General features: G+C 38.4%; 1 protein-coding gene across 2 annotated transcripts in view; it reads right to left on the bottom strand.

Annotated features, from left to right (window-relative positions):
• Window positions 1–20,080, bottom strand: part of dtd1 (D-aminoacyl-tRNA deacylase 1) — a 59,871-nt gene extending 39,791 nt beyond the window's left edge. The window contains exons 1-4 of one of the 2 annotated variants that reach the window (XM_039738402.1): window positions 19,933–20,080; window positions 13,355–13,445; window positions 7,234–7,469; window positions 3,082–3,179 (exon numbers count right to left, since the gene is read on the bottom strand). In XM_039738402.1, the coding sequence (XP_039594336.1) occupies window positions 3,082–3,179; window positions 7,234–7,469; window positions 13,355–13,445; window positions 19,933–19,975 (468 nt within the window). In that variant the 5' untranslated portion in view covers window positions 19,976–20,080. The remainder of the gene's footprint in view (window positions 1–3,081; window positions 3,180–7,233; window positions 7,470–13,354; window positions 13,446–19,932) is intronic. The other variant, XM_039738400.1, reaches the window with a different exon arrangement.
• Window positions 20,081–26,480: the final 6,400 nt, after the last annotated feature.

Raw genomic sequence — 26,480 nt, 5'->3', positions numbered from 1 at the left:
TGTGGCCTCTGTTAATACCCCCTAAATTGTTTCTTATAGCCATTGCTTGCAAAAAGGATATATTTTAATAAGCTTACGTTACCCTGTTCTTTCCACAGAAATCTATTCAAAGTCAAATCCCATCATGCATTAGTTACACACACACCACAATCCCTACCATAACTGCGACAATCCTTGTAAAATGGCAGAATATGTCTTATTTCTGTATTTTAGAATTTTTGTCCTATTTCTAGTTATTTCAAATTTTGAAATAAAGACTATAAATATTTAGCAACATGCAGTTTTCAATGTGAATGTTCTATTAAGAAGTACAATGAAAAAATAGGCTGCTTCATTATGCCTCTGGAAGACTAACACTGATAGAGAGATGTTAAATATGTTTTAGTAAACACAAAGTTTAAAAAAAACACTGACGACAAAAAGTCTACATTCAATAAAACTGTTATTAGCCTAAACTTTAATCTCATCTTAGCATTTTCAAGGTCAGTATAAGCACCAAAGCAAGGTAACGAATAAAAATGGTTCAGAAAACCACATACTGTACTATCTGGTCTATACAACAATGACTCCATATGTCTTTGAACCTATTGATGGTTTACTCCTGGAAGGTTTAAGACATTCTCCACAATATGAAAGTAGGCTAGCAAATAATGCACAGTAATTTTTTTTCTTTTTTTACATTTAAATATAATACCATGTACTACCAACAATGCTTCACATTGAGTTAATCAACAAAAGTTAAAAGTATCAAAATAGGGTATACACTTTTTTTTTTGTTCTTTATTTCACCTTATACAATTTCTTGTATTAGGAATTTATATTTTACTGTAAAAATATAGAAACACTAACATATTTTATTAACAATACTTTTGTTGACTTTAATTTTTGGAAATCATGCTTAAAAAACTGGCCTGCTGTTTGAATGAAATGCATTTCCACTTATAGAACCATACAAATGTCACAAATGAGAAAATGCATCATTAAATTTTAAATTATTGTTAATCAAATGTCAGTCATCTAATGGAGCTTGCAACCTCTATTAACTGAAGAAAATTATAACATTCAATTATTTTCACATATTTCTTCCTGCAATCATCTTATTATTTATTCCATTATTACATATTACGATCTGATTTACATTAAGCATTTCCTTCTATACAGTCCTGCTGCCATCTAGTGGAAACACTGCTAGTGGTCAAAACAAAAAACACCATGGGTTAACATTTTGACTTCACTACAGACCTTAATTTAGAAAATCATTTCCTGGGAGTCGCACAAAGTCCTCTACACTCTGACAACATATCAATACTTCAAGGATCAATTGACAATCACTAAAATGGTTTCAAGTTTTGTTAAGTGCAGCAGCCTAATGATGCATGGAGTTTTACTTTAACAACATGTCACTTCTTCTCAGTAATCATTTCGTGATTTCTTTCTTTGCTCACAAACAACTGTGAATTTAAAAATGTTTTAGAATATTTTTGTTCGGAAAGACTTTCTGAGAACACTCTCATTGTAATAAACTGCAAAATCTTTCTCTGCAGTAAATGTAAAATGATTACAGAATCTGGAAATGGATGAAAACACAGAAAAAAATTATTTAAGGAAATCTGCAATTTTTTTCATTTTTCCACAACATATATCTTAAACATTTTTATGAGATAAAATCCATTTTTTAAAATCAACACGATCCTAGCATTCAAGCAATGTACTAAAACTGCCAAATCTGACCATGATAAGTTGATTCATTCACAATTTCTCTGTGCTACATAAATACCGGTAAACCCACAGAGACATCCTCAAACCATACTCAAATATATCTAAAACATTTATATTAGTTAAAGACTCTACAGTATGTCACAGTGTGGCACAGTGGTAGCGCTGCTGCCTCGCGGTAAGGAGGCCTGGATTCGCTTCCCGGGACCTCCCTGCGTGGCGTTTGCATGTTCTCCCCGTGTCTGCGTAGGTTTCCTCCCACAGTCCAAAGACATGCAGGTTAAGTGGATTGCCGATCCTGAATTGTCCCTAGTGTTTGCTTCGTGTGTGCTTCGTGTGTGTGTATTCTGCGGTGGGCTGGCACCCTGCCCGGGGTTTGTTTCCTACCTTGCCCTGTGTTAGCTGGGATTGGCTCCAGCAGACCCCCTGTGACCCTATGTTAGGATATAGCAGGTTGGATAATGGATGGATGAATGTTATTATGTGTAACAGTATACATTTCAATTGTTATTTATATTATCTTTAGGATCTTAGTGCATCATTGTTGTTGCTTATAATTGTAGTGATTGTTCAATTTAATAATTTTCCCCATTTTGTTCACAGAAACCACACACAGATTATATGTATATATACATACACTGAAACATGACAGTCAATTCACTTAACACTAGAAGTGGGTTTGATGTGGATTTTTTAATAAATACTCATTGTGGGCATCCTCGCCATTGACTGTACTTACCAGATTACCTACAGTGGCAGTAAATTCAATCAAGAACTGTACCTACGGATCACCTTCAGTGAGGTCACATGTTTGGGCTTTGTTATCCAACACCTCTGCTATAGCACTCAAACAGACTTTACTTTCTAAATGAGTTACAACTATAACATATAACTGAATGACAAGAATTAGAATATCTGGCAGCTTTTGACAGTCTGAGTCTATGAGGATTTCAGTGGTACCTCAGAAAAGGCCAGGCACCAACTGGCATAAGTCTTACTTTCTGCTCATCTATTCCTCTTAGCTTTATTAGGTATTCCATATACTGTAGTAAAATATTTGAAAAAGCTATTATTAAAAATGTGGAATTCTCCAAAATATTGGTTTCACAGTACAATGAAAGAAATCCAAAGAATACTACATATTTTATACAAATGAATACTCTTATTTTTCACAAGAATACATGCATAAGGAATAAATCATATATCACTGAATTAAGGAAAGGTAGATTTGATTAAATTGAATGACCCATGTTTCATTCTTCTCTAACGTACAACTTACAAAAAAAAATTATTAGTAACATTGTTGGAGGAACAAGACATCTAGATATTCATTGCTCTAATGAAAGCTAATATGTCTAAAAATACCTGCTTTGGATCACTGGGACCTGCTGGGGATTCTAGTTCTATAGTAACGGGTCCATCATTCTGAATGTGAACTTGCATATAGGCTCCAAACTTTCCATCTGTAAATCAATTAATGAATCAATCAGTCAGTGTACACTGATCATTTTTGTACTGTTTTTCTCAAAAAAGTTACATAGTTCAAATGTTCAAATAATGCCGTATGTTCCAAATGTTAAATGCCACTTTCAACTGTTTAGTTTTTAGACAACTTCTATGATCCCTGAAAACCAAACAAAAGCCTTATTTTGAATAATAAAGGTGAGATTTAAAACAGTAGCTTTTCATTTCAATTAGCTGTTTACTTCAGCACTGAGGTTTTCAAATAGAACTACATATTACAGTGTAAAGATTAAATGCTTAATTACTATCTAGGTCTTTAAAAAGAATATACGATACAATACCACACTGAATCCTCATTATCATGGAAACAAAAAGTGCCTTATAATGGTCACTTACAAAAACATTATCTTAAAAGCCCAGCTATATAAAGGTGTACATGAATTGATCCCACAGAATTACTTATGAATCACAGTGCCAGCAGGCTCCATCCTTTGTGCCCAGAAAACCCAAATCTGATTGTAAACTTGCAGGTAAAGATCACAAAAGCATCAGCATGTGTTAAGAAATGTAATGAAAAATAGTTAGATGAATATAAAAAAAGCACTTCATTAGTTGATGGCAAATATTTCCATTGTATACACCAAAGAAAAATTATATATACAAAAAAATGTATCTATAATATCATTTCAAGAATGTACCAAACACTTGCAACAAGTCTTACCAGTGATGCTGTGTACCTATTAGTTAGGCTAATAAAAAAAAACCTAATAAATTGTCAATATATTAAATTAAAAATCATACAGAAATACAAGTGAGAATTTTTTTTTTATTTATTTTGCCTTATACAATTTCTTGTATTAGGAATTTGTCAGTTTTCACATACCCCTTGGGGTCAGAGAGCAGGGTCAGCCATTGTACAGCGCCCCTGGAGCAATTGAAGGTTAAGGGTCTTGTTCAAGGGCCCAGCAGAGTAGGATCTCTTTTGGTAGTGACGGGGATTCGAACTGGCAACCTTCGGGATACCAGCCTTAGCCTCAGAGCCACCAATATTGGCATGTATATACTTAAAATGTGTATGCAATACAACATTTTATAAAACATAATATTGCTTTCCCATAAGTAAACCTGGTAATGTCATTTATAATACAGTCATATGAAAAAGTTTGGAAACCCCTCTTAATTCTTTGGATTTTTGAACTTCCTTTTAATATACGACATGCCTTATGAAAACAGTAGTATTTCAGCAGTGACATTAAGTTTATTGGATTAACAGAAAATATGCAATATGCATCAAAACAAAATTACACCGCTGCATAAATTTGGGCACCACAACAGAGATATGACATCAATATTTAGTTGAGCCTCTTTTTTCAAATCTAACAGCCTCTAGATGCCTCCTATAGCCTTTGATGAGTGTCTGGATTCTGGATGGAGGTATTTTTGACCCCATTCTTCCATACAAAATCTCTCCAGTTCAGTTAAATTCGATGGCTGCTGAGCATAGACAGCCTGCTTCAAATCATCCCATAGATTTTCAATAATTTTCAAGTCAGGGGACGGTGACAGCCATTCCAGAACATTGTACTTTTCCCTCTGCATGAATGCCTTTGTAGATATTGAACTGTGTTTTGGGTTATTGTCTTGTTGGAATATCCAACCCCTGTGTAACTTCAACTTTGTGACTGATGTTTGAACATTATCCTGAAGAATTTGTTGATATTGGGTTGAATTCATCCAAACCTTAACTTAACAAGGGCCCCAGTCCCTGAACTGGCCACACGGCCCCACAGCATGATGGAACCTCCACCAAATCTGACAGTAGGTAGCAGGTGTTTTTCTTGGAATGCGGTGTTCTTCTTCTTCCGCCATGCAAAGCACTTTTTGTTATGACCAAATAACTCAATTTTTGTCTCATCAGTCCAAAGCACTTTGTTCCAAAATGAATCTGGCTTGTCTAAATGAGCAGTTGCATAAAACAACCGACTCTGTTTGTGGCGTGAGTGCAGAAAGGGCTTCTTTCTCATCACCCTGCCATACAGATGTTCTTTGTGCAAATTGCGCTCAATTGTAGAATGATCTACAGATACACCATCTGCAGCAAAGATGTTCTTGCAGGTCTTTGGAGGTGATCTGTAGGTTGTCTGTATCCATTCTCACAATCCTGCGCATATCCCACTCCTGTATTTTTCTTGGCCTGCCAGACCTGCTGGGTTTAACACCAACTGTGCCTGTGGCCTTCCATTTCCTGATTCCATTCCTTACAGTTGAAACTGACAGTTTAAACCTCTGAGATAGCTTTTTGTAGCCTGAACAATCTTTGTTTTCAGATCTTTTGAGAGTTGCTTTGAGGATCCCATGCTGTCTGTCACTCTTCAGAGGAGAGTCAAAGGGAAGCAAAACTTGCAGTTGACCACCTTAAATACCTTTTACCACTCATGATTGGACACACCTGTCTATGAAGTTCAAGGCTTAACGAGTTCATCCAACCAAGTAATCAGCATTGAGCAGTGACATTCATTCAAATCAGCAAAATTACAAGGGGACCCACATTTTTGCACAGCCAGTTTTTCACATTTGATTTAATTCCATACAACTAAATACTGCTTCACTAAAAATCTTTGTTCAGAAAACACCCCAGGACTCAGATGTTCTAGGGAAATAAAAGACATACCACTGTTCTTCTGTATCTTTTTTGTTGAAAGTAAATTATTATGCAGGCTGAGAGGGGATCCCAAACTTTTTCACATGACTGTATAAGGTTATTCATCTTTTTGCAGTTTCAACATGAAAATTTGGTGGAACTGCAGGTCATTCATCCAGGCTCCACAAAACACACAAACAGTAACAGAACTGCAATGTTAACCCAGCCTCTTGAAGTTTTGCGGCACTAGCACTACTCACTATACCATCATATTCTGAAATAATCTAATTAAAACAAAAGTTGTTTTGTCTACAGCTTGGATTGTTAAAGATGTAGCTTGAAAATCAATTTTACACCTCAAACCTATGTACACTGTAGATTAGTACATTATCATATACACAATTTAAATTAAGCACATGAAAAGAGGCAAGTTAAACATCTAGAAGTTAACCATTTTCAATGTACAAATAAAAGACTAAACTATATCATAATTAACAATGAAAGTAATGATAATTATTAATTTAATATAAACCTAAATAATTTTATCTGTCATTATGTCAGAGCTTGAATTATTATGGTAGTCAAAACTGACCAGTATAGCTTGGAACCTGTCATGAGTCCTTATGTGTTATTTATAGGATGTGATTTATTCAGGTTTTAATATGTGCAAGTTTTGCACCTTTGGTTGTGGAAATTTTTTATTGTTATTTTCATGACTTATCACACCATAAATTTGTAGCATTGGTTGTGTACTGTTGCTGATCAGGTGCTCTATGTTAACTGTATCTGACGTAAGGTGCTGTACATGTAAAATGTGGCAGCATGCAAAGTTCACAGCCCAAGTTTTGATTACCTTTTTTGCCAATCACTCTTTACTTTCGAAAGTCAAGGCTAAGTCCTCGATTAGCATTTAGACCCCTGCTTTGCTCTTTTGACTTTAAGTCCTTTTCTGCAAATTGAACTTTATCGATATGTTTTTAGTTATCTTTCTGTGTACAGAAATCCTGCAAATTCTTTGACTACATCATAAAGTTCTCCCTTTAAGGTAATCATCACCTGGTTGTGTGTGTGTGTGTGTGTTTTGCTTTAAGTTCATGTTTCAGGCTGGATCACTACACAACCAAGTAGGTAAATGTCCAAGACATCTTGATGTTTCAGATTGTGTCTCCCTTTGCTCCAGCCTCAATATTCAATTAAATCTTCCTGATGGACTCAGACAAAGAAAAGACATCACTTCAAATGAGCAACAGGCCTGGAAACCCAACAGACTTCATGTTGTTTTTTTTTTTTTTGTCAGCCATGATTCATACCAGTCATATAAAACATAAAAAATAAGGAGTTAAAATAGTTAAATTACAAAAACGATACAGCTCAAACAAATAGATAATCAAAAAGAACACTGGAACTCTTACCTTTAACCATTTCAGGTTTATAAACCCTTCGCATGTGCTCTAAGAAATCATTGTAAAAAGGTTCTGACTGCTCTGCGGGCATTGCTGCATGGTAGTCAGGTTTGTTTCCTTTCAAGATGCATTGCAGTGTAAACTGACTAACACATAAGACTTCAAACTGTTTGTCCATCACACTTTTACACCAGTGTTTTCCATTATCATCTTCAAATAAACGAAGGTTCAAAATCTTACGCACCCTAAAAAAGAAAAACAAAATTTACAATATTAAATGAAAATCAAATATACATCAATTTTAACTTATTTTTTCCTTTACACTACTGTCACACATGCATCCATTACAGTTGCATGTTACAGTTATACCAGTTCATCCTAACCAGCATATCAATGAGATAACCAATCAATTAGTTATTCTTAACTTTTCAGTGATTTTTATAGTAGATACTACTGTATTGTGTAGACCAGAAATTGGTCAAGAAAATATGAAAATATAATTAGTGAGCCTGACAGTCCAAAACTCATTAAACTAATTACAACCTTTACCTCTATTCTGCTTGGCATTTATAGCTTATGACCCAATTATATTATTGTACACAGTACTGTATCAGAAATTCAACTGTCAGGATGAGAACAAGTACTAATGATGCCTGATAAATGTGTGAATGTCTGTGGTGCTCTCCATATCAAGTGTTCACAATATTTGATAAAAAAAATGCATACAGTATAGAGTTTGCGGCCTCAGTCATTCACAGACTTTCCCTTAGAACCTAACTAGTAATTGTTAGAGGAAACCACAAATATCCTCCGCAATTTTTATGGCTTTTTTCGTGGCAATACTGTACTGTATAGAGAACTGCAGCTTGGCATGGTGAAAGTAGCCAATAGAATTTGAAACTGCAACTCCCAGCAGTCCCTGCAGTGGATCTGATTGGTCTTCTGCTGAGGGTGCTGGGGCTGTTGAGGTCAAAGGGTGTCAGTGCAGCTTTGGGGCCGGTGACCAAAAGCAAAAAAAAGTTTTTGTAATTTGTGTTTCAAGTTCCTGTCTGTTGGCCTCCTGTTGGGTTACCTATACTTATTCATTTTATCCTGGATCGTTTCGTGCGTCTGGATTGTCTGCCTGTGTACATGAGGACTGTAAGTGAATTCATGGACATCCTGCAAAGAAAGGAGCGCTCCTGAACCCGTCCACCCGTCTTCACCATTTCAGGAACTACTGGTAGGACTATCTTTACATTCCAATTCAATGTGTTGCTTTGAATTCCAAAGCTGTTGTTAAGTTGCAAAAATTAAAAAATAAAAAAGACATATATAAATGACACGATACATTTTAAAAGTCTCACATACCATCTTTTGTGCCGTCTGTTTTTTATTGTTTTACTTTACCTGCTGTCAGGTCCAAGAAGCTCGTAGCAATTAAAAACTGGGATGACGTTTACGACCGTCTGCTTTAATGATAAAGTAAACTACGAGGTTAAAGTAGACATTTCGAGATTAAAGCCGAAATTTCCACTTTAATCACAAAATACACGTTTTCACTGTGTCCTTTATTTTTTTCTCAGTGGCTCAAATATAACGCTATACATTATGTTGCTGTTGTTAAGTTGCAAAAATTAAAACATAAAAAAGACATATATAAATGACACGATACATTTTAAAAGTCTCACATACCATCTTTTGTGCCGTCTATTTTTTTTTTTGCAACTTCACATCGGCTACATAATGTATAGCGCTGTATTTGAGCCATTCATCAAACAGCAAAGTGCGCACATCAATCCCCGAAGGATCTCCATAGAGGCTTGCTGTCACATGTAGATAGTAAACAGAGACTCTGACGTCACGTTCCGACTTTTAGCACACTGCCCCCCGACTTTTTGCTGGTACTACAACTCGCGCACGCGTCGCGTTAATTTCTGAGGACCTGCTCAGAGTACGCGTGAAATGAACGCAGGGAATGCGTGGCAGCCATGATGCGGACGCGTACGCGTTCTGAGCATGAAGTATAAATGAGCCCCCACTCCTGAAAGAGACATGTTTGTTTGAATTGTTTAAATAAAGTTCCTGTCTCTACAATCTCCTGTATTTCTGTGACCCAATACTGCAGCTGCACTAAGACTAGCTTGCCAGCATCAGCGCTTACCTCTGTGTGCTTGTGTGCAGCCAGTTCAAGTGCAGTTGACTCAGTGATTTACATCCATGGCGTCAGTTGCACTTTGTACATATTATTCCAGTAGTTTTTTTACATAGTTTTTATAGTCCATTAGCAGTGTGTAAAATGATCAGTGTTGCAGTAATTGTGATGGTCTTTGCATGAAAAAAAGTGTTCCATTAAAATTTAACTTTTTCTTTGTTAATTGTGACGTTTACTTAAAGTGCAGCAAAAAAGTATCTGGCGTCCAGGGATGCGTTAACCCCCAAGTATGTGGCAGTTTAAGGCTTAAAGCCCCAAGATGCCGCCAAAACGAGCTGCACCGTCTAAAGCTTCTGGCAATGAAAACACACTTGCATGAATTATAGTACATATAGCGGTAACATCTGTATTTTACATTCTAGCACTGCGGGAGACATAGCAGTACAGTATACAGGGTTATCTTTACATTCTTAATTTTTAGGTAATGTATTAAGCTGAGTTTGAAATTAAATTAAAGTGTTTTGGGGGCATATTTAGGGTTTAAACTATGAAAATAGGCATTTTTTAACCACATCCAAAATTTGCGGTTTTTCACAATTTGCCGGTGCTCTAGGAATGTAACCCCCGCGAATTTTGGGGGTGTATTGTACACAGGCCTTATGTTGTAAAACACCTGCTGGTGGGCATAACAAAGCATTAATACCATTGACAAGTCACAAAAACCCAACATGCTTAGTTAGAATTACCAATGTTAATAAATTAAGAGCCAGTAGACGTGGCTACTCATAAGATGTTGTACTTTTAATCATTGATTTATTCAAATAAAGCATTTTAATATTATAACTAATTTTGCAAATTACATCACACTAAAAGAGTCAGCAGCTAAACTACTACTGTATATACAGATCATAAGATGGCAATGGCAACACCAGTTCCATAGAGTCACAGTGGCATCAAGTTTTCAATTCACCAGTTTCCTAGGTAAAGGTTAACCTACAGTTAATTGAACTTCCAACATAAATCTGCGACTTGCTGCAGATGTTAAGGTTGCATTTATAAAAAATGCCAACAGTTTAGGTTTTACTACTCTATGAAATTCACAATGAAGTGAACTGAAAATATAAGTTTTTATAAAATTCTTCTTGGTACAGTATTCTATGAACATGAATGTTGTTCCCTTCAACCGACTGCAAATGAACAATAAATTGAAAATAATTTGGTTGTCAACAGCAGAGCAGGCAAGTTATTACCAAGGAAATGTTCAGAGTGCCAAAATGAAAGCAGAAACACACCACCTGATTAAATGAGATGTCCCATGTTTAAGAAATTGGTGGTAATGAAAAATTGCAGCCTGCAGTGGGCTGGCGCCCTGTGTTAGCTGGGATTGGCTCCAGCAGACCCCCATGACCCTGTAGTTAGGATATAGCAGGTTGGATAATTGATGGATGGATGAATAATTGCAACAATTGTTTCTGTTCAGAACCTTGGTTGCCCACCCTCAAATCTTGACAAAGCAGAAGTGTTGCATTTAGCCCCATTGAACAAAACAATCATATTGGTCAGTCAAGATTCTCTGTCAATTCCGTTTTAAATGTATGAAGTTAATATTACTATACCAAGACAACATAGTATATTGTAAATGTTCGCTCTCAACTTCAGCAAGCACATAACAACATTTAATTGGGTAATCGATCCACCATCCTCTTACTGAACACACAATATTCTATTACATGGCTGAATGGAGTCTCATAAGGCATAGGAGGTAACCATGCATAGCACACCAGTCCATCTCTAAAAAACTCAGTCAAGCTAAGTCAATTTACAGAGGCCACATGACCTTACACTTAAGTTTTTGGAATGTGGGCGAAAACAAAACAACTCAAAGAAGCCAATGAGAAGATGAGCAAGCTCAGCATACAAAATGATCTAGCCACGATTTGAACCCTGATCCCCTTCAACCTTCAGTTCTAAGGAAGTAACAGTAACTATAGCACCACTGTGCTTCCTATAATTGATGTACAGAAAAATACAGTACAATATGCAAGAAAAGCTACAGCTATCGGAAGATTAATCGATAAAGTGAATTCTTTGAAGAGTTGATTCAAGTTGGTGTTTTGCTGTGAAAGACTTAAGTGAATCAGTCAGGAAGAACATGACTGGACCAAAGAGAAATACGGTTTATCAACAACAGTTTTTGCTAAATTGGTCTGTGTGTGTTGTGTGTCTGATCACCCTGCAATGAACTGCCACCCAGACCATAAGTTCCTGCTTTGTGCATGACGATTGCTGGGATATGCTCTAGACACCCAGTGACACTGCCCTGATAAGCAAGTTGAGAAAATGGATAGAATGGATCGTTTTTGCTTTTGTTTTCTCCATAAAGCACAATTTGATTGTGGTTAAGAGAAGGAGGGGGTCTGGCTTAGGCACTAACCGCTTTTTGTTTTCCTAAGTGGTTTTCAACCTCAAATCATCTAAATATTTAAAGGATTTTTATTTCACATCTCTAGTACGTACATTCTGTTACTTAGGCGTATGAAGATAGAAAGAAAGATGCAGCATTATTTTCATGGAATGAAAAGGAATGAAGAAAAACTAAAAAGGACTGACTTCACAATAATAAAGTACATTTTTGCTTTGCGCCTTCTCCGACCACAACCTGTCGTCTTTGGAGGAGGAGCAAAAGCTTTAGATTCATCAAAAAATTCTGATCTCCAGTTTTCAAACGGATCTCGACACTTTAGGGTCCCCGATACCGAAAACATAGATATCTCGGTGATGGGTGTGTGTCTGTCTGGTATGTGTGTGTGTGTGTGTCTGTGTTGTCACAGTTTCTTGAGGACGGTCTACAGCTAAAACGGCTGAATGGAAAAATACCAAACTAAGACGACAATGTAATCAAATATCGTAATTCTGCAAATAATTATGAATTCTTGTCATCAATTGCTATAGTAATGACCTATTTTATGATCAGAAAGATCAGCATCAGAGTGGTAAAAAATTACTAAAATGTTATAGAAGAGTTTGGGTAACTTGGTTCCCAGGGTGCAAAGCCTGCTGACGCGCACATTGGATCTTTTTTTTTCTGTGTGAGCTGAGAGAGACAGAACAGTATAAAGGCAGTAAGTTGTGAAGTTCCAGTATAAAAAAAGGATAAGGTGGATTTGATAGAAGACAGAATGAGCGGGTGAAAAGTGCTTGCATAATTAGACGAATTAAGGCCAAAAGTATGAACAAACTTTAAAAAAGGAGATGGTCAAAGAAATGAGAGGAATTCTATACACAGAAAAAAGAGTAACATTTATCGGGCTTGGGAAAGCCCAGATAAAGCAGAAAATACTGGTTGGGTGTATACACCATGTGTTCTGGCATGGTGGTTTCTTCGTCTATGGTAATACCAAAATTTTATTTTGCTTTTGTGTTTTTATGGGCTCTAATTCTCCTACAGATTTACAGCATTGGTTAGCTGCTTGCTTGTCAAAGCCAAGTAATAATGTAAATAACACTCCATAAAAACAGATAGTTCCTCCTGTTATATTAACAACCATTTTTTTTTACAGATTGTTGCCGCTAAACAGTAAGATAGATGAAATATTCCGGAACCACCAGTAAGAAAAAAATGACTTCTGCTGCACACAAGCACAAGTAATTTTGCTTCCAAAATTTTAATGCTATGTTTATTTTTATTATAATGTGTTGATACACCTACAACTGTCAAAATCAGATTTGAAATTAATGATGCTGGGATAGGCCCCATCTTTCTCTTTTCAAGGCACTAAACATCATTACGTGGATTCATGAAATACTTGGATGTTAAAAGGGAAATTAGGGCAATAAGAACCGTACACAGCAGACACAGAAATTAAACATTGAAAATCAGCTTTTGTGATTTTTTTAATCTTACAACCCTTTACTGAAAACCATAACATTTTATTCAACATTAAAATGTTTAATAATAAATAAACAAATATGAATACATACACATACAGCACTTACATGTATTCTGTATCCTTCTGAGTGTCTTCTAAAGAAATTCCCAATAAAACACAAATTCCTCTCCCAATTGAACTTATCTGTTCTTCTCCAACTGCACAAAAAATACATAATTAAATGTTTTAAATAGGTAAAATATATAGAAACACAATACAAAAATAGAATTTTCTACACTCTTACTAAAATGTGTGTATTTAGTTAAATATATAACAAGGTTTGTTCGAAAAAGCTTGAAGACAGTGCTCTACAGTACAGTCCATATGCTTTTTATTTAGGATGTTTATACAAAAATAATTCAAAGCAATGTGTTGTTTTCATACAGAATTCAGACCAGAAATGAAAATACATACAATCATAAATCCTATGTTTGTATTTATACCAGTTTAATTAGCAGACACTTTCATGGACAGATGTAATGAAGCTTTTTATAGGCACATGAATACAAATATAAGAAAAGCGTACAAGAAGAAGAAATTGCATTTATATATCACTATTCTGACTACTCAAAATGCTTTAAAAAAAGCGTGAAGAACCACTAGAACCACCTCCAATTTAGAGCATTCACCTGGACAATGCGATGGCAGCTATTTTTGCACCAGTAAGCTCACTGCCCATTAGCTATTAGGTGGTGAAGGTTTCTTTTTCCGGTTTCTTTGTGGTGGTGGCCTGCACCACCACCACCTACTCAAAGCTTCATGATGATCCAACAATGATGGACGGATTAAAAGGCAGAAGTCTACGTGACCATCATCATCATCAAGCCCTTCCGTGAGAACCCTAAATCCAAAGAGGACTGTTTCATTTATGTTAGGTAGAATGCCCAGAGTGGACTGGGCGGTCTCATGGTCTGGAATCCCTACAGATTAAATTTTTTCTCCAGCCGTCTGGAGTTTTTTTGTTTTTCTGTCCCCTGGCCATTGAACCTTACTCTTATTCGATGTTAATTAATGTTGATTTATTTTGTTTTATAATTGTGTCTTTCATTTTTCTATTCTTTAACATGTAAAGCACTTTGAGCTACTGTTTGTATGAAAATGTGCTATAGAAATAAATGTTGTTGTTGTTGTTGAGAGAGATAGTTAGCCAGTTAGAGACAGGTGATGATTTGGAGACCAGAATGACCAGGCTATGGTGGGCAATTTAGCCTGGACATCGGGATACACCCTTCTTTTATAAATAATGCCCAGGGATCTTTCATGGCCACACAAAGTCAGGTCCTTGGTTTTAAGTTTCATCTGAAGGATGGCGTCATTATAACAGCACAGTGTCTCCGTCACTAAAGGCATCAGGATACACACACATACCACAGGATAACCGCCAACGACTCTGCCAGCAGCAACCCAAGCTTTTCCTAGATTGTCTCCAAACTAAGTACTGAGTTTTCAACTGAAGACAGCACTCTTGACCAATGAATGAAAGGGTGAAGCAGGTCTTCAATTCAAAAAGTCATGCCTAGGAGGCTTTAGTTTCTTGTTTATGATGTGTGCTGATAAATCCATAACAATAATTGAACCAAAAAGCATGCGTTTTGTATGTTTTGTGCATACAACTGGATAACTGACATTTGTATTAGCGACAAGAGTAATGTGATTTTTTTTTTTTCCTTTCATCCATGGACGTTTTTCATTATGTTTGCCGTTGTACAGTATTGGTCACACTTGGGTTCTATTAAACTAAACCTTTTTTCAGCCCTAAGCACAAAACTGCACTTGACATATTAAGAAAATATTTTTGAGTGGAGTATTTCTTTAAAACATATTTACACCTGTATTTTGGCGTAATTGATATGTTGCTATTCACTACTGTTTCGAGGAACTTTTCATCTATACCCAATTTCTTTGTACGAATCTAAATGAAATAAATCAAGGATGGGGGGCAGGAGACTGGCAAATCTGCCAAACCTTATAATGCAGAAATGTACACCAAAATAACAAGGCGTGTATGTTTTGCAGATGACTTCAAACTTGCTGAATGAATAAACAGTGAGGCTAAACTGGCCAAATGTTACATGGTGTTAATGTGTCATTGAGTTCTCTAGTTATGTACTCAGAAGCAGAAAATGTATTTCTCTGCAATCCAGCTTTGATGGATGAAACAGAAGGGACATTATTAAAGTTTCAGTCTGTATAAAGACTCCAGACTAGATGTACTACACTGGCAAAACTATTGGGACCCCCTCCAAATCATTGAATTCAGGGGTTCCAATCACTTCCATGGCCACAGGCGTATAATCTCAAGCACCTAGGCATGCAGTCTGCATCTATAAACATTTGTGAAAGAATGGTTCACTCTCAGGAGCTCAGTGAATTCAAGTGTGGTACCGTGATAGGATGCCACCTGTGCAATAAGTCCATTCGTGAAATTTCCTCACTACTAAATATTCCACGGTCAAATGTTAGTGGTATTATAACAATGTGGAAACAACAGCAACTCGGCCACCAAGTGGTAGGCCACGTAAAATCACAGAGCGGGGACAGCACATGCTGAGGTGCACAGTGTGCAGAAGTCGCCAACTTTCTGCAGAGTCAATAGCTAAAGATCTACAAACTTTGTGTGGCCTCCAGATTAGCTCAAGAACAGTGCAGCATAGAGGACTTCATGGAATAGGTTTCCATGGCCAAGCAGCTGCATCCAAGCCTTACATCGCCAAGTGCAATGCAAAGTGTCGGATGCAGTAGTGTAAAGAACACCGCCACTGGACTCTAGGGCAGTAGAGACGTGTCCTCTGGAGTAACGAATCACGCTTCTCTGTCTGACAATCCGATGGACGAGTCTGGGTTTGGTGGTTGGGAGAATGGTACTTGCTTAAATGCATTGTGCCAAGTACAAAGTTTGGTGGAGGGGGATTGTGGCGTTTTTCAGGGGTAGGGCTTGGCCCCTTAGTTCCAGTGAAAGGAACTCTTAATGCTTCAGCATGCAAAGCCATTTTGGACAATTTCATGCTCCCGATTTTGTGGGAACAGTTTGTGGACGGCCCCTTCCTGTTCCAACATGACTGCACACACACCAGTGCACAAAGCAAGGTCTATAAAGAAATGGATGAGCGGGTTTGGTGGCCTGCACAGAGCCCTGACCTTAACCTGACAGAACACCTTTGGGATGAATTAGAGCGGCGACTGCGAGCAAGCCAGGCCTTCTTGTCCAACATCAGTGCCTGACGGTCTCCTGGAAGAATGGTCAGAAATTCCTATGAGCACACTCCTAAACCTTGTGGAAAGCCTTCCCAGAAGAGTTGAAGCTGTTATAGCTGCAAAGGGTGGGCCAACTCCATATTCAAGTCTACGTATTAAGAATGGGATGTCATTAAAGTTCATGTGTGTGTAAAGGCAGGTGTTCCAATACTTCTGGCAATATACTGTAGATAGATCATTATTTATCCCAAGACAAAAATTGGGCTTTTAACAGAAGCTCAATAAATAAATAATAATATTCTATTATGAAAGACAACAAACCCCTCACAAATATACACCAGATACACAGGTGCATTACTGTTCCTATAAAGGTGACAGTAGCTACATACTTATAGCAACTGTGAATTGGGTAACACAGGCTCAGAAGAGAGATAAACAGATCAAGATGAATACATACACACATGGGATTTACGAAGGTGAATCAAAAAGATAAGGAAATTTGAAAATGGTGCAGTAACGGCCAACAGATTGAAGTTAGCGCAATACAACACATTTGAGATGGCTTATGGGTACTTCAAACATACACAGCGCAGAGCTCTACCATTAGTCCAGTTGAAGCGGAGGTCAAACAAACACTGACGCTCTGCCGTGGGATCACACCATTGTTGAACAATGCACCGTAGTGAGATTTCTTTGAGCCAGGGTCGTGAAACCTGCTGAAGGATGCTGGCTCGTGCAGATCAGTAAGTTGTTTGGGTACCCATGTTGTGCAAATTTACTGTACAGCAAGCCATCATGCACCACGGCATGTGCAGATCCATGGCTGAAATCCAAATGTCTAGCAAGAGAGGACAACATAAGCTGTTGGGCTTCTCTGATGAAGGCATTTGCCATATTGGTGCAGGCTTGGGTGCCTGATGTTGATGGTCGACCAGATTGCGCTTTATTTGTTACGCTTGTTTTTTCTTCTTTAAACCTTTCTACTCATTCATGAACTTTTTGTTGAGTCACTCTGTTTTTCACTTCCATTTTGAGCGAACATCCTGCAGTGAACTTAGGCAGACTTAACTTCTTCTATCCAAAGAAATTTCACAACACCACATTGTTCAACAATGGTGTGATCCCCCTGCAGAGTAACCATAACCATGTTCATTTGACTTTGACTAGACTAATAGCAGAATGCTGTGATGTGCATGTTCAAACTCCCATAAGCCATAGCAAACATTTTGTATTGCACAAACTTCTACCCTTTGCAGTTTCCACTTAATTTTCTAATTGCCTTTTGATTTATCCTCGTACCTTCATTTGCATGCTTAGTATTTTCAAACAGAAAATTTTTAAAACCACCAAAGTGATTTTTTCTGATCCTTTACCATATACCACTTCAAAAGTTCATGCAGTCATACTCTTGCTCCTCTAGATCTAATATTTGGCTGTGTATATAGCCAGTTCAGGCTCCACTAACTGTGCTTTATAAATTTCCATTTTTGTTTTCATCTGCATTCAAAACAACTAACAGTCCTGGACAAGTTAAGGCCATGCAGAATGAGGCTTGTTATACATGCACACTGTCATACTGTATTTATCCAAAAAATACGTTCCAAACTCAAACGTGACAATGGCTACTTTTTGAACAGAACCCTTTTGCTCTCCACGTGAATAAAAGAATGAATTCTCATTTTCAGGCTAATAACAAGCTCTTAGGTTGACTCAAAATTGAAGAGCTCAATTCCAAAATCAGCTAAGTACAAAAGATCAATTTTGGACATAAATAGGAAAATAAATTTCAAGAAATTACAATCAAATTTTGAAACTTCTATTTGCCTCATATGTAAATGTCATTTACAGTACACATGAGAAATCTGATTTTTTTTATTTTTTGCAAATAAATGAAAAAAAATGTATATTTAGCAGGTTGTGGCGCTAACCAAAGGCTACGTTTTAAATTTACTGTAAGAAAGTTTCATCTTTACTCAAGCTGATCAAGAAATATTTAATAGAAAACAAAGAACTTCACAAAAATAAGTCTAACTAGTGTCCTAACAAAAATATTTGAAAAACTCTTCAAAAGTATTCATTTACTGAATAGTACGTGGCAAGTTTGAGAAACCTAAAATCCAAAATGTTTGTTTACGGAACGGATGTCAAATCCATCCATCCATCCACCCATCCATATATTTTCCAGCCCGCTGAATCCGAACACAGGGTCAAGGGGGTCAGCTGGAGCCAATCCCAGCTAACACAGGGCACAAGGCAGGAACCAATCCTGGGCAGGGTGCCAACCCACCGCAGGACACACACAAACACACCAAACCAATTTAGAATCGCCAAATCTCGAGACGTTAATAGTCTATATCTTCATCGTCATCCATTTCCATATCACTCTCAGCAACTGTTTTACTGTTTTGCCTGGCCTTTACTATGATGGTCCGTACTTAGCAGATTTTGAAACTAAATCCCTAAAATTACAGCGCTACACTGTTGCAAGTAGCAGATTTTGAAGCTCAAACATATTTTCGGCGCATGACCGACTGCATGAAAAGTCACAATCACGTGTTCACTAAATTTTACCAAAAGGTGTAATTAGCAGATTTTGGAACTCACATCTTCAATTGTCCCAGTGTGCATTTAGTAACCACTGCAGTGCCCCTTATTCAAAATTCCTTCTGGCATAATGCATTAACAGTGCATTGCAGTGCAAATAAGTGATTTTTTTAATACACTGCCCAAAGCATCAACTCCGTCACAAAAGACAACAGCCGGTCACGAGGGCTGAAAAGAGGGCGTGCCTCAGTGGGGTTATCCACCGAAGGGGCGTTACCTTATGCAAATTTTTACAAATTTGAATTTACACCAGCGGGCTGTAGGCAGATGCGGCACGAGCATATGCTAATTCATGTCCAAGCATTAAAAGCAGCATGCACCGCTGGTACACTAACCCCAAACCCTTTTTTTTAACTTCCCAACATTTCGAATGTTTACGTGTGACGTCGCGTTAAGGAAGTCGTGCCGCCGAGGCGCTGTCCCACGTGCTAGTCGTGGGTGGCTGACACCAAGAAAGCTCTGTGCATGAGCGCGCGGGCGCGCGCACGGACACACGCTGGACTTTTCGTCTGACAAAATGTGTCGCTGCGCTTCTTGTCACGTGGGGGAAGTCAACACCATACAATCATTAGACTTATTCAGGAAAGAAGGAAGTGAAGGGTAGCCACCTCTGCTCCCCGCGCGTTTGCGAAGTGCTCGTGTTTCGTTGCCGTTACGGTCGCGCACATCTGCCGCTTAGCGACGCAAAGCGCCCGCAATCCGCTGAATGGCCTCCATTTCATTCAAGCCCCACAGCCGAAAGTGAGCACCGACATGCTTTCATTATTGTATGTCACACCCTGCCATCAGGAAAAAAAAGTAATAGTAATCGCGGGCTGCCTTTTCTTTCGTCGCTTTGACACTAACCTGTTACGCTGGCTCTAGTCACTCTCTGAATGATTGCTTTCATGTTATTTAGGTCTAGTTTGTTTGATGCTGCCCTGTGATATACCCAGCGTTAGCTCAAATACAGCCGATGACAAACCGATGCTGGAAAAGCTGATCGTGGAACTTCAGCGCCCCCTAGCCGGGAGGAAATTAAACCAGTTGTTCTGGCGATGCTTTTCTAACACGTTAAGCGGCGCTACACCTCCTGCTTTTTCGAGAGCACTTGCCATCGTCTCCCCGTGTAGCTGTAAGCTGAAATAGGTTTGTGTTTTAAGTTGATCATTGGCAGTGGTCGATTTCCGAAAGGAAGTGAACTGTAGTTTCGATCGCAGATACAGCCTTGCACCAAAACACCGACGTATTGTGCCCATCGCGAAGAAGAGCACAGTGACTTGTCTCGGTGACTATCAGTGCAGGATTTACGTATAAGCTACACAAGCTATAGTTTAGGGGCCCCCAAAACAAATCATATTTGGCACTTGCATAGAATATCTGGATTTATAAAGGGTCCCATGTCTCAAATAGCTTAGGGGCTTATCAAGTCTAAATCCGGCCCTGGTGACTATCCACCGGTTTGCACTGTTTCCAGTTCTGCTGAAGAGCTTCGAAAGACTGTTCGTGATTTGCATCCACGGCATCAAACCGGTCACTCTGGATTCCCTTTACTATGCCTTCAGAGCAGACAGGTCCACAGTGGATTTTGTCAGTACACTGTGTGCACAATTATTAGGCAAGTGAGTATTTTGACCATATCATCATTTTTAATGCGTATATTCCAACTCCAAGCTGTATTAACTTGAATGCTTATTGGATTTAAGCACGTCAGGTGATGTGTATTTGTGTAATGAGGGAGGGTGTGGCCTAAGGAGATCAACACCCTATATCAAGGTGTGCAGAATTATTAGGCAGCTAGTTTTCCTCAGGCAAAATGGGCCAAAAAAGAGATTTAACTGACTCTAAACAGTCAAAAATTGTAAAAAGTCTTTCAGAGGGATGCAGCACTTTTGGAATTGCTAAGATATTGGTGTGTGATCACAGAACCATCAAACATTTTGTTGCAAATAGTCAACAGGGTCGCAAGAAACGTGTTGAGAACAAAAGACGCAAATTAGCTGCCAAAGATTTGAGAAGAATCAAATGTGAAGCTACCAGGAACCCATTATCCTCCAGTACTTTCATATTCCAGAGCTGCAACCTACCTGGAGTGCCCAGAAGTACAAGGTGTTCAGTGCTTAAAGACATGGCCAAGGTAAGGAGGGCTGAAACCCAACCACCACTGAACAAGAAACATAAGTTGAAACGTCAAGAAATATCTGAAGACAGATTTTTTTCAAAGGTTTTATGGACCGATGAGATGAGAGTGACTCTTGATGGACCAGATGGATGGACCTGTGGATCAGTAATGGGCACAAGAGCTCCACTCCAACGTGGAGGTGGGGTACTGGTATGAGCTGGTACTTTTAAAGATGAGCTAGTTGGACCTTCTTGCATTGAAGATGAACTCAAAATCAACTCCCAAACCTACTGCCAGTTTTTCGAAGACACTTTCTTCAAACAGTGATACAGGAAAAAGACCATGATTTTTATGCAGGCCAATGCTCCATCACTTGCATCGAAGTTCTCCACTGTGTGGCCAGCCAGTAAAGGCCTTAAAGATGAAGGAATAATGACATGGCCCCCCTTTCTCATCTGACCTAAACCCTATCGAGAACTTGTGGGCACTTCTTAAACGCTAGATTTACGAGGGAGAAAAACAATACACCTCTCTGAAGAGTGTCTGGGAGGCTGTAGTCACTGCTCCACAAAAAGCTGATCGTCAACAGATCAAGAAACTGACAGACTCCATGAATGGAAAGGCTTATGACTGTTATTGGAAAGAAGGTTGGCTAAATTGGTCATTGATTGATTGATTTATTTTTTTTGAAATGTCAGAGATGTTTATTTGTAAAGTTTGAGGTGTTTGTTTATTATTCTCACTATAACAGATGAAAATAAATAAGTGAGATGGGAAAATTTTCATTTTTCCTTTAGTTGCATAATAAATCTGCACACTAATAGTTGCCTAATAATTGTGCGCACATATGTATTCCCCTGATGATATTCACACTCACATTTCCGTTGTGAAACATTCAGGTTTCAGGTTTATTAACATTTTGGATTGACTGATAGCACTGTGTTTGTTCCATATTAAAATTAATCCTCAAAAATACAACTTGCCTAATAATTGTGCACACAGTGTATTTCCGTATATGTACAGCTGAAGTCAGCATTTTGTATGCAACTAGGGGTGAGTTCTTTAGAACTCACTTTATGTCCCTTCCACTGATTTTATGCTAACAAACTATACATTTGGCATATCGTTTAAGGTAGGAGTACCCAACTCCGGTCCTGGAGGACCACAATGTCTACAGGTTTTCATTATAACCCTTTTCTTAATTAGTGACCTGTTTTTGCTCCTAATTAACTTCTTTTGAATTCATTTTAATTGACTTGCTCTTGAAGACTCAGACCCCTTAACTGTTGCTTTTTCCTTAAATAGCTGCTAAATAATAATGAGATACAAAATGAGCCAAAACATGACCAACAAACTGTTTCCATCATACAATACAGGATGAGTCAAAATTATGTTAACACTAATGGTACTGTTATGTATATACTTATATACAATTTTTGTGGACAATTTATGTGCCACATATGGTATACGTGTTGAACATGATGGCGAACAGGTTGAGACATTCCTGTAAATCACCTATGTTCTGTGAATAAATTGTTTCCACCATTCAAATGTTAACATATTTGTGACTCACCCTGTATTTGAAAATAAAAAAAAAGATGAAGGTCTCAGGAATGTTGAACTGCTCCGGTCTCCAAAACATTTTAATAGTGCTCAATTTTGGAAATCTATGCTAATTAACAGCAAGACTCTGCGCCTAATTAAACAACTGGTTGGAGTTTGAGGCCCTGACTTAGGTTGTCTTCTGTTGGCTCACTCACTTCACATTTCATTTCTGTTTGGGTACCATTTAAGGAAAGAAATGAAGAAATTCGGAGAAACAAATCTTAAAAAACAAGTTAATTAAAATGAACTCAAAAGAAGTTAATCAGCAGCAAAAACAGGCCACTAATTTAGAAAAGGGTTCAAATGAAAACCTGCAGCCACTGTGGTCCTCCAGGACCGGAGTTGGGGACCCCTGGATTAAGGCAGGGCAACAGTAATTTTTTCCAATAATATTCACTGACAGAGTATTTTTGCTTTTTATTATATATATATTTTTATTATACTGTATATCACAGTTCCAGTGGGTCTGAAGTTTCAATACACTTTGTTAATATTTGGTAGCACTGCCTTTAAATTGTTTGACGTGAGCCCAACATTTTGGGTTGCCCAGCCACCATAACCTCACATTGTTCCAGTGTGGTGCCAAGTTATCAGCAGCTGCACTTGGGTCTCAATCCAGGTGGTTTGTTGTGTGGTGGGTGCGGCAATGCACTATCAGCACATGTTTCCAACCTCTTCCTTCTTCTTCCACAAGCTTCTTACAATAATTTGCTGGAATTGTGCCCCATTCTTCCAGACAGAACTGGTGTAACTGGAACAGGTCTGTAGGCCTCCTTACTCGCACACACTTTTTCAGTTCTGCCCACAAATCTTCATTGTGCTGGGCACTCCTATACCTTGACCTGGTTATCCTTAAGCCATTTTGCCACAACTTTGGAGGTATGCTTGGGGTCATTGTCCATTTGGAAGACCCATTTGTGACTGAACTTCAGCTTCCTTGTTGAGCTCTTGAGATGTTGCTGTAGTATATCTACATAATTTTCCTTATTCATGATGCCATCAATTTTGCGAAATGCACCTGTGCTTCCTGCAGCAAAGCACCTCCACAATATGCTGGACGGTTGGGATGGTGGTCTTTGGCTTGCAAGCCTCACCCTCCAAACATAACTGTGTCCATACATAACTATGTCCTCCAAACACAACTGTGGTCATTTTCACCAAACAGCTTGATCTTGGATTCATCAGACCAGAGGAAATTTCCTACAGAAAGTAAGATCTTTGTCCCCATTTGCCATTGCAAAATGCAGCCTGGCTTTTTGATGGTGGCTGTGGAGCAGTGGGTTCTTCCTTGCTGAGATGCCTTTCAGGTTATGTTGATATCAGACTTGTTTTACTAGTTTATATAAATACCTGATTACGTGTTTCCTCCAACGTCTTCACAAGATCCTTGGCTGTAGTTCTGGGATTAATTTGCACTTTTCATGCCAAAGTACGTTCTTCTCTTGGAGTCAGAATGCATCTCCTTCCTGAGCGGTATGACGGCTGTGTGCAGAGCCGGCCCTAGACAATTTCGGGCCCGAAGCAAACTGATAGCGAGGGCCCCGTAAGGGGCCTGACCCCTGCAGCTAGGGGGTCCGGGGCAGAGCTCCGGCCGCCAAGCGATTTCCTGATTTCTGAGCTGCAGAAATGCATTTTCCCGGCATCTACAACCATCACTTTTTGACGATTTCCGTTTGACACTGACAACCGTAACCGTAACACTCTGACAGGAGCCATATTTGCAGGCTGTCAGCACAGACTGTCGTACAAGGCCCCGAATGAAGGCTAAGAGTGATGGCGGTCGGAGTGGGCCCGCATAAATGTCTTTAATGACGATACATTAACAGATAAAGCTACATTTTAGCCAGCTTTTGCTCTTTCCACCAGGCAGCACGTGGAGGTAAATAGCTAGGCCAAGCACTTTTTTTTTGTTTTTTATATTTTTTATATATATTTTTTTATTTTATGAAGATGAGATTCACATTATTTTGTTTTTGCATTTTTATTCGGTTTTAAAGCTTGTTTTCATACTTTCGAGATATTCAGATTTCTTCACTTTAACTTAATACTGATACTCTGTATGTTCAATTCATCATAATAACTATTCATAGTGGCTCTAAAATCCGTACTGACCCCAACTCTCTCGTCTGTTTCTTTTTCCGGTTTCTTTGTGGTGGCGGCCTGCGCCACCACCACCTACTCAAAGCATCATGATGCTCCAACATTGATGGACTGAAAGCCAGAAGTCTACGTGACCATCATCATCAGGTCCTTCCATGACAACCCTAAATACAAAGAGGACTGTTTGACTTATGTTAGGTAGATTGCCCAGAGGGGACTGGGAGGTCTCGTGGTCTGGAACCAGCTTTTTTTTTTTCTCCAGCTTTTGGAGTTTTTTTTTGTTTTTTCTGTCCACCCTGGCCATCAGACCTTACTTATTCTATGTTAATTAATGTTGACTTATGTTTATTTTTTATTGTGTCTTCTATTTTTCTATTCATTTTGTAAAGCACTTTGAGCTACATTTTTTTGTATGAATATGTGCTATATAAATAAATGTTGATTGATTGATTGATTTCTGTATAAAATAACTTACCAGCAGATATTGAAATCTATTTCACACAAAAGACACTTTTCGAAACTTGGCACTGGCAAACTCATGAATAAGTTCAGAATAATCAAGAGATTCGACTATCTCTTGCTCAATTGAAATCAATGCCAGACTGAAGTGTAAGTGGCCGCCTACTGAGGACAGAGGCGCAGATGAGCCGTGGAGGTGGCCTGAGTGAAGAGTAATGAAGATTGGAGTGCCGAGTGGAGATGTCCACGTGGAGTAATTAGGTGATGGAATATGTTGCCCGTGAATTATATATATAAAAAAATGAGTAATAGAGGTTGGAGTGAAGGAGTCTGTTGCTCCATTGGGTCCTCCGCAGCAGCGTCGCATCACAGGAAAAAAAAAACAACCTTGGGCGCAGTGGGTCCTCTCCAGCTGAGGACCCGAAGCGGTCGCTTCATTCGCTTTGCCCTAAGGCCGGCTCTGCTGTGTGCTCCCAAGAAGTTTATAGCTTGTGTATTCTTGTTTGTACAGATGAACGTGTAACCATCTAGCGTTTGGAAATTGTTCCCAAGGATGAACCAGGTATGGGGACGTCCACAGTTTTCTTTCCTGAGGTCTTGGTTGATTTCTTTTGATTTTCTCATTATGTCAAACAAAGAGATGGTGGGCCTTAACATACATCCGCATGTTGACTCCAATTAGGCTAATTGGCTATCTGAAGCTAATTATCTACTTGCCTTGAAGGCTTGACATCATTTTCTGGAATTTTTCAAGCTGTTTAAAGGCACAGTTGACAAAGTGTATGCAAACTTGTGACGCACTGGAATTGTGATATAGTCAATAAAAGGTGAGATAATCTGTCTGTGAACATTGTTGGAACAAATTACTTTTGCCCTGCACATAGAAGATGTATTAAACGATATGCCAAATGTATAGTTTGTTAGTATAAAATCTGCAGCGGGGTTATAAAGTGCGTGTTAAAGAATTCACCTGAAGTGTATGTAAACTTCTGACTTCAACTGTAGTCATTTCACACGTTGACAACAGGGCGAGTTATGTTAGAATGCTACAGTCATGGCCGAAATTATCGGCACCCCTGAAATTTTCCCAGAAAATGCCCATTTCTCCCAGAAAATTGTCGCAATTACA

This window comes from Polypterus senegalus, chromosome 16, assembly GCF_016835505.1.
Source record: "Polypterus senegalus isolate Bchr_013 chromosome 16, ASM1683550v1, whole genome shotgun sequence".
NCBI classification, from domain to species: Eukaryota; Metazoa; Chordata; class Cladistia; order Polypteriformes; family Polypteridae; genus Polypterus; species Polypterus senegalus.
The sequence above is the reverse complement of the archived record's forward strand: the minus strand, read 5'-3'. Positions and strand labels throughout refer to the sequence as shown.